The sequence below is a fragment of the Branchiostoma floridae genome, chromosome 13, assembly GCF_000003815.2.
Source record: "Branchiostoma floridae strain S238N-H82 chromosome 13, Bfl_VNyyK, whole genome shotgun sequence".
Taxonomy (NCBI): domain Eukaryota; kingdom Metazoa; phylum Chordata; class Leptocardii; order Amphioxiformes; family Branchiostomatidae; genus Branchiostoma; species Branchiostoma floridae.
In genome coordinates, this window is record NC_049991.1 from 22,235,801 (window position 1) to 22,245,154 (window position 9,354).

Sequence of the window (9,354 nt, forward strand, 5' to 3'; positions counted from 1 at the left end):
GAAAATTAAAGACATTCACTTTCGTGGGGACTTTGACTTCGCAGAAGAAGGGCAAAGGCAGTTTTCAGTGTTTGACTTTCAGAGCATCAACTTGCCATTTTTCTGCATCTATATCGCCAGAGTACAATTTCCCTCAGACTATCATCAGGTTTGTCAGACTGATTATGGAACTCAATCTGCCAGACACAGTTCTGAATGGAGGTGGGATGGAGTTTGAGCGGACACAACCATTACGTGGGCGGGGGTGATCTGTGCACAGGCTACAGCCGTGAGGAGAAATCATGCAGTTTGGCATGCATGGGCAAACCCACTTCTCCCTGAGGGCCCCCTCCGGAGTTTTGGTATAGTCCAGTGGGAGGATATCGGTCCAGTCGGGGAAACGGCACTTGAAGGCCTGCGTCTCTGTGCTGCAGTAGAGGATCATGGGAGGTCAAAGTTTGAATCTCTGTGGCATGTGAAGGGTTTCAAACCCAGGACTGGGTTCGGCTTCTGGGTCAAACACCCATATCGTTACGGCAACATGAAACAGGACAGTTTTCTTCCTTTCCTGGAGGTCAAATGGCAAGGTCACCTGTTCAAGAGTGCTTCAGTGACTTCCTTACTAAGTTTTGAAGTCAACACAGGATTGAAAAACTAAAAATAAGAAGTCATATCTATAACATAGATTTTCCAGGAGCAAATATCAACTTTAAATAAATAGATGAAAGTTGGCAACTTCTGGTTGATCCAAGTTAGATGAAAACCTACCCTTCCTGTACTCTTGTTACCATGGCAACGTCAGGTCTGGGCAGCATGTTGCAGAGTTCCTGGGACAGTTTCAGCGCTGCTGCCCTCACCAGCCGGGTCGACTTCCTGCCCAACCTGCGGGAGGGGGGCGGGGAACAAAGGTCAAGGTCAGTCAGGACAAAAACTTTCTGCACCCTTCCTGTCCAACCTGTGGGAGGGGGCGGGGAACAAGGGTCAAGGTCAGTCAGGACAAAAACTTTCTGCACCCTTCCTGCCCAATCTGCGGGAGGGGGGCAGGGAACAAAGGTCAAGGTCAGTCAGGACAAAAACTTTCTGCACCCTTCCTGCCCAACCTGCGGGAGGGGGGCGGGGAACAAAGGTCAAGGTCAGTCAGGACAAACTCTTTCTGCACCCTTCCTGCCCAACCTGCGGGAGGGGGGCGGGGAACAAAGGTCAAGGTCAGTCAGGACAAACTCTTTCTGCACCCTTACTGCCCAACCTGCGGGAGGGGGGCAGGGAAGGAGGAACCAAATTTAAGCATTCTGTTCTCAAAATAATTATGCTGTAATTATGCAGTACTGCCTCTGGAAATTGCACCCTTCTCTCTTCAAATGTTTACATAAAATCCTATGTATTAAGTTCACATGCCACATTTACTTTTAGCATATTCACTGACAATGCACAAGTCGACTGCAGTGCCACGCTGAACTGCCAGAGGGGGTGTATGATTATGTACTCACCACACGAACACGTCGGAGTAGCAGTCCAGGATGTAGACATTCCTGGTGTTCAGCACAACCTTCCGCAGCCGCTGGCCCGACCCAAGCTCAACTGCCAACAACAACAACAACAACATGTGATGTGCATGTGATGTTCATGTGATACTCATGTGATGTACATGTGATGTACATGTGACGTTCATGTGATGTAATGTGTGACTTACTCATGACATACATGCAATGTCTCTGTTTGTGACAGAATAATACACTGGTCAACAATTGATTGGTCTCAATAGACAAAAATTAGTATCACATTTGATTTGGATATTATCAAAACTCTGCATCAAAACAGGGGTAAGGCTTTCCATGGCCTATTGCATGAAACACTAACAACATGAAAATACCAGAACAGTAATATCCATGCAGAGTGCACAGTTGAGAGGCTGTGAGAAAGATGCTCACCTTGTGGCAGCTCCAAGTATCCCATCCCCAAGCACACCTGGTACAGTCTGGGTTTGGGCGGCGCAAAGTCGTCAGGTACGTGGGGCTGTGGGGGGTCAAAATCACATCATTATATATAAAAAATTATACCGTAGGTACATGTACATTGGGCTGCAGGTGGAAGTGAGTGACATGACAAGGATTTCAAGCTGAAACAAAAACTGTCATCAGTCAGTACAATAGTATGGAGCAAAATTGGACAGACTATTTCTATACTACAGCAGCTTCATATGATACAGAAGAACAGTGATTCCCCTTTACCCCATTCTCAGATGGGCACCTTACCATAATCTCATCAGGCAGACCTCCTAGCAGCTCCCAGAAGGCCTTGGTCTCCTGGCCCTGCCGAATGACGCTGATTTCCGCCTCGTTTTTCCGCTCGTTCTTGTTGATTTTTTCTGCCATCAGCCTGGAGGAAGAGATGTCAATCAAAGTACAGCAAAACTTTACCATATTAAGAAGACTGACCATCAAATGGAATGTTATAAGACAGTCTAGGACTACGTATCCTACAAGCTATAATGCCCTTTGCCCTTCAGTTGACCCTTCATGTAGCATTACCCTCTGGTTTCCTGCTTCACTGGAACCTGGGGAGGGGGGCAGATAGTTAGAGGTCACTGGTACCTGGGGAGGGGGGCAGATAGTTAGAGGTCACCACGACCTGGGGAGGGGGGCAGATAGTTAGAGGTCACTGGAACCTGGGGAGGGGGGGCAGTTAGTTAGAGTTCACTGGAACCTGGGGAGGGGGGCAGATAGTTAGAGGTCACTGGAACCTGGGGAGGGGGGCAGTTATATCATAGTTAGACTGTTGTATTAACCCTCTCAACACAAGAAGCCACGACCACGGAAATTCAAACTGACTACTGTAAAATGGCACCTTTACAGAATCAACCAATCAGGATGCATAAACTTTGACCAACCATAAGGAATGTAGCATTTGAGCCCTATTTTTAGGACTCCAGTGTGTGTTTTGGCTTCAGTTTTCTCCAACTAGCTGAAATGGCAACAGTACATGTGACAGACATGTGATTGACATGTGATGTGCATGAGACAGATGTGTGTGGTACTTACTGGCTCCAGGTGAATGTTGTACGTTTTCGGGATGGAAACCCGATACATGCGCACGGTGTACTGCGTGTCCTCCACTGTGAAGAAGCCGCTCGCTGTGCCGCCCTCGATGTACGAGATGTTGTGGTCAAAAACCTCCAGGAACTCCTCACTCTCGTCAGCTGAAGGCACAACAACAGGGGCAGGACATTACAGGACTTTGCTTACACTTCAGCCACTTTTACTGGACAGACTAAGACCTTGTTTATATCTATTGTTACATGTTAGCTCTGTCACACCTTGTTTATGTAAATTTGTTGTCAAACTAACCTTGCTCTTCCCTGATGGTTCTACACTCGGCGCCCAGAAGGTTCCTCAAGTTGACGGAGTGAATCGCGGCGCAGGCTTTTTTATCCAGCTGCGACAGGAAACAGTGTTAATGTGAGCAGAGCTGGGCAAACAGTACTGCAAATTGGACTATATCAGGGGAAATATATTGTCTTTTTTCTCCAACATCAACAGTTTCTATAATTATTTATCGATTCATTTACTTATGAATATTTACGATAGATAATGGGTTGTCTTAAATTGTAAAACTGAAGTTTCATCGCGTATGCACGTCCAACAGTGCAGGGGAAGATAAGGGCTGTGAAATTTGTTCCAACATTCTCTCTACTGCATTTTGTAACAAGGGACGAGAAGGAAGCAACTTCATAGAAGGTGCACAAACATGCGTATTAATTTTGCTCTGTTTTGACAGAACTAGGAAGGAAAATCTCTTACAGAAACTAATTAAGAACATGCAATACAGATATTTTTACTGGTACTTACGTAACTTAGACAACTGTTTTAATCTTAAGTAAATCAAGAATTGGCAACGGATGCAAGATTTAATTAGTTTGATTCTGATCTTAGACTAATGTTTGGCTCCAAGCAAAGAAAAAACAGCAGAATGAAAACCGCTCCTTCCCCTTGAAGGGGAGAAAGCAGAGATGAAGCAAGAAAAGAAAAAGACATGAGCCTCACAGAAGAGTCTTTGCCAATCCAGAAGAAAATCTGCCAAATTTTCTGTTCCTGGTCTTGTATGATTGTCTAAGTAGCAACAGAAAGTAACATAAAGGGAAAAAGTTACTATGAGAACAGAAGAAAGAAGAACAGCAGAGAGAAGGAAGAACAGAACGAATGAAGAGCTGTAACAGAGATGAACCATGGACCAGCAGAAGGTAGGGAGAGCTGGAAACATGGAGGGGAAGGTTACTGTTAGAACAGAAGAAAAAACAGCTGCAGAAGAAAGAGCTGTAAAAGGAAACAAAAACAGTTCCGTCTGCTTCTGGAAAAGGTAAATCCCTCAGACTTATGGAAAGGTCACATTTTGTACAATTTTCATCGGCTGTGACAGAACTAGGATTTTCTGTGGCTTCTGTACTTCACATGTACGACTATTCCAAGACTGCTCTCTGCTTGCCATGATGTGTGTGACCATCCCATCCCTTTGGAACATAGGAAGGACGACTGTAACTGGAGGACTGTAACTGGAGGACTGAAACTGGAGGACTGAAACTGGAAGAAGGAACCAAATTGAAGAAGCAAAAGAGAACTCCAGCTGGGAGGAAAAGGAAAAGAAAGAACAGAATGATGCAGTACCAGCTCAGGGCAGGGCAAACCAACAGGTGCTACAGAGGAGGAGAGCAAAGGTTTGTCCTGGCAAACTATCCTCAGGAGAAAGGAAGTGTTTAGAAGGGTCAAGAGTCAGAGGTCATGACCCCTTCATGCGTCTTACTGTGGCGTCGGCTCCGATCCAGTAGAAGATCATCCACTCAGTGTTGCCCTGGTCGTCAAGGCTGGTCTGCAGAAAAAACACACATGGACATTGTAAAACTGTCACCTTTTAACCCTGACCCCTAACCTCTAACCCATCCAGTCAGTGTTGCCCTGGTCGTCACAGCTGGTCTGGAGAAAAAACACACATGGACATTGTAAAACTGTAACCTTCTAACTCTGACCTATAACCCCTAACCTCTAACCCATCCACTCAGTGTTGCCCTGGTCGTCAAGGCTGGTCTGCAGAAAAAAACACATGGACATTGTAAAACTGTCACCTTTTAACCCTGGCCTCTAACCCCTAACCTCTAACCCATCCAGTCAGTGTTGCCCTGGTCGTCACAGCTGGTCTGGGTAAAAAACACACATGGACATTGTAAAACTGTAACCTTTTAACTCTGACCTCTAATCTTTAACCCATCCAGTCAGTGTTGCCCTGGTCGTTACAGCTGACCTCTAACCCCTAACCTTTCCCTGCAGGTTACATTAAGTCCAGACAAGAAATACACATACAATGTGGTATATGCCATAGAGGTGCAGTCTGTACATGTGGTTAAGAGGTGATCTGTTCAATATACAAATTACTTGATTTCTGACACCCTGTGCAAGGAAATTCAGACTTAAGCCGACAGGTGCCACACCTGTGTGATACAAGTAGGTGCACAGGTGCCACACCTGTCTAAGGTAAGAGTACAGGTGCTAAAGCAGGTGTAAGGTAAGGTGCAGGTACTGTCCGTGCTGTAGTGGATGTTACTGTAGTTTGTACCTGCTGTCTCCCAGAAGGGACAAAAGACAAGTCGGAAACATTGTCAGAAAAACATGAACACACCACAGGGCAGTGGCAAGCCATCATTACACATAACTTTGCACATACATTACAAAAATGACTTCATAACATTTAAATGTTTATAAGGAAGACATATCAAGCATAAAGATGTATTCAAGTAGGCATAAAAGGTTCTAAAATTGACATTTCTACACTCTAAAACTAACAGTACGTCACTATTGCTGGCTTGTAAATAAGTCTTTTCAACATTGCTAAACAGAGCAATGTGGGAATACAAAGATACAAAGGATGAAACAAAATTCCCACATAAAACTCTGGACTATGAGTGAAAAACTTTTGTATGGCTTCTATTTGACCTAAGGTCACTACAAACTGCAGTGCCATGAGACAGTATAGTTTGAAGCCTACCTTCAGGATGATGTAACAATCGGCATCGTAGAACTTCCCATGTTGGGCTGGGGGGACACAAACACAAGTTAGCTCTACAGCTGACATGCTACATTTTGTATTAAAGCAAATATCACTCACAATACTACACTGATGTCTACAGTATCCCACATCTTTAACTCATGCTAAGCTGAGGCCCTGCATTTTCTTTTAAACACTGCCTTCTGGTGCCATTTCATTATAGCAAACTTCACCATATCTGCCTGGGGGAAGAACCAGGCCTGTTTACAACGCCGAATCCACCCCCCTCCCCTCCCCAGGGTTCCGCAGGGGGTTCCAGCACAGCTGTATCAGATATCCCATAATCCCCCTTAACCGTGTCTCCATTTATAAACAAACAAACAAACAAACAAACAAACAAACAAACCTTCCTCGATGAGGACAGGCAGGAAGTTTTCGATCTGCCAGACGGTGACGCCGGCCGTCTGTCCCGTGTCCTCCGTGAAGAAGTCGCTGTAGTCGAGCTGCGGCCGCTCCAGACCCTCGTCCCACCGTCGCGGCCTGGGGGAACAAAACCCACATTATAACCCACACTGTAACCCACGCCCTAACCCACGGGCCGCTCCAAACCCTTGTCCCACCGCCGCAGCCTGGGGGGAACAAAAACCCACACTGTAACCCACGCCCTAACCCATGCTCCAGCCCACACTGTAACCCACATAACCCACACTTCAACCCTAGGGTTGCTTCAGACCCTCGCCCCACCTCCGCGGCCTGGGGGGAACAAGACCCACACATAACCCAAACTGTAACCCACACTGTAACCCACACATAACCCACACAAAACCCACACTGTAACCCACATAACCCACACTTCAACCCAAGGGTTGCTCCAGACCCTCGTCCCACCTCCGCGGCCTGGGGGAACAGAAACAGTCACTACAACGTTTCCCCATACCCCAAACTCCAACCCGCACTTCAACCCAATGGCCACTCCATATCCATGCATATTCCGCCCTTGAGGCCTAAAGGTAACATGGGGGGATTTTTTATGTTACCTTCCCCAGAAAATACACATTAGATATCAAACAAAAATTTATAGAATCAGTACCAACATCCCAGTTCGGTATTCCAGTTTTTTACTGTGACAGTCGCATACTAGCATGCAAAGTGCATTCTAATTAGTCAGTATGGAAAAAAGCCTGTGGGATATAAGAAGCTTTATGGGATATCATAAAATCCAGACATGAAACCCCCCTACCAAACATTATCACGTCCCAGGCACAGTATGAATAATGTAAGGTTACAAGCAACAGGTGACTCCTTGGTAACAGCTACTGTAAGGTTACAGGTAACCGTGGTAACAACTACTGACTTTGCCTCCTGTCTGTCTCCCTCCTGCTCCTGATCCTTGGTCCACTCCTTCAACCTTTTGTTCTTCTCTTCTGTCACTCCAGTCATGCCCTACAACGCAAGGTAAGAGCAGGTTATACTGACAACTGATGTAGCTGAGGGTTTGACTCCAAGAATTTTTTTACAAAGCCTGGTATATAAAAGCCAGTAAGTCTTGGAGTGTTTAACCCTTAGACTATCAGAGTGTCCTGTTTTAATGTCACCAGGTGTCTATCATGAGACCATGACACTCTGAGACTTAAACATTTACCCTATAGAACTGGATACTTGTAGGGTTAAACACCAGCATCTACATGTACTATATGTACTATCCAAACATGGAAAGCTACTTCTGCCAGATGAAGTAACAATTATCAGTTTCTTACCATGTTGCAGTGACAAGTCTGTTCTTCCTATCCACCATACAGACAACTGACTCAGACTGCACAAAACTTCACGTTTCAGAAGTTCAAGTGTACTTCCCTATCAAATCATCTCAGCTGAAAGGGGTGGTCAGCTCTCTACTTTCTAAGTGTAAATACTGGGGAAACTTTTGAAATAAAACTAATTTGGTAATGGTAATTTCTGCCAGATTTGAAAACTCTAAGTTGCAATGTTGGTGTCATAAGAGTGGGCCGGTGATATCAGACAACATGGCTGCCTGTTCTCAGGTTTCTGACTGTTGAGTTATTGTTATGTAAATTTTCATTGTTCTCTACGTGGAGAAACAGCACAAATACAGAGTCACACCTGCAAAGATGGGTGTGAGGCATCAGTATGGTTTAGGTTTCAGTTGTCAGGTATAAAAACCTGTTATATCTGCTGAATCGGATGCTCTTTTGTCTTTTATGAGATTTCAGGTGAAACAACTACTCAAAAACTAAAAAAAATAAAAAACACAGAGAAGGCAATTTGAGAAGAGCTGCTCCAGCTTTGACTGTTCCCTTGAATGATAATTTCATACAAGAAACCTGCCTCCATGGCCACATGTTGGGCTCAAATGTGTAGCCAGATGAGCGCTGTTTTAATCTGAACTGACTTAAGAAGTTCAATAAATATAAAACATTATCTGAGACATTTGTCTGACCTTGAGAACCTTGTCGCTGTCCCCAGCTGTGTCCTTGACCTTCCTGAGCCGCATCTTCCTGGCCAGGGGGTCCTTGGAGGCTGCAGGGGAGACTTAGGTCAGCATCATGGAGTCTTAGACCCTTCCTCGGTAAACTTAGGTCAGAATCATCAAAGTCTTACATGCAGACCCTTCCTTGGTCTGTGCTATTGGGTGGGCAGGTATACGTATACAGCCTCTGTTCTTACATATCATTCAGACCAAGAAAACCTGAGCAATGATAATGACAACAGTAAGGTATAATGCCCCCCCCCCCCCCAATGATTCTCTAAACAGCATGTACATTAACTAACTCATTTTGTACTTGTGTAAAAAAGTGGACCAGGTGTGTTAAGCCAGGGTAGGGATGTCCCTGTGGCTCAACTGGTGCCAGCTGCACAGTGGAGATCCTGGTTCCAATTGGTAACTGGGGACCCAGGTTTAATTCCTGGGTAGGGCATCTCGGTTGGGGAGTCATCATGCACCTGTCTTTTGGACTGGAAGTAAAACGGGTCCTGTGTTTGAGGAGGTCTGTCATGGATATCAAAGGGGAAGGGCCCTCCCTCTAAAAACATAATCATACCCTCCCTAAATAGTATCATCAGGTTGGTAGGTAAATCGAACAAAGTCTTCTTCTTCGTTCCTGAAACGTCTACGGAAGAATAAAAAGGCTGTGAAACGAAGAAGACTTTGTTCAATAATCATACCCTGCTCCTGAAACAGCAGGGAAACCAGCTGACTTACGTGTGCCACTAGCCACTACAAGGTGAACAACAAGCAAACAGGCAAAACCACGACCCTGTCAGCTCAGTAACTCACACCCCTGTTCCTCTGTGCTGAACTTCAACCCATTTCCGCCCCCCCTCCCC

At 45.4% G+C, this 9,354-nt stretch overlaps 1 protein-coding gene across 1 annotated transcript in view; it reads right to left on the reverse strand.

Annotated features, from left to right (window-relative positions):
- The window catches only part of LOC118428677 (protein flightless-1 homolog), a 37,186-nt gene that overhangs the window by 8,176 nt on the left and 19,656 nt on the right, over positions 1–9,354 (reverse strand). The window contains exons 13-24 of the mRNA XM_035838792.1: positions 8,468–8,547; positions 7,364–7,452; positions 6,416–6,549; positions 6,010–6,056; positions 4,774–4,839; positions 3,324–3,411; positions 3,018–3,175; positions 2,508–2,533; positions 2,232–2,409; positions 1,908–1,992; positions 1,467–1,557; positions 748–861 (exon numbers count right to left, since the gene is read on the reverse strand). Of these exons, the coding sequence (XP_035694685.1) occupies positions 748–861; positions 1,467–1,557; positions 1,908–1,992; positions 2,232–2,409; positions 2,508–2,533; positions 3,018–3,175; positions 3,324–3,411; positions 4,774–4,839; positions 6,010–6,056; positions 6,416–6,549; positions 7,364–7,452; positions 8,468–8,547 (1,156 nt within the window). The remainder of the gene's footprint in view (positions 1–747; positions 862–1,466; positions 1,558–1,907; positions 1,993–2,231; positions 2,410–2,507; positions 2,534–3,017; positions 3,176–3,323; positions 3,412–4,773; positions 4,840–6,009; positions 6,057–6,415; positions 6,550–7,363; positions 7,453–8,467; positions 8,548–9,354) is intronic.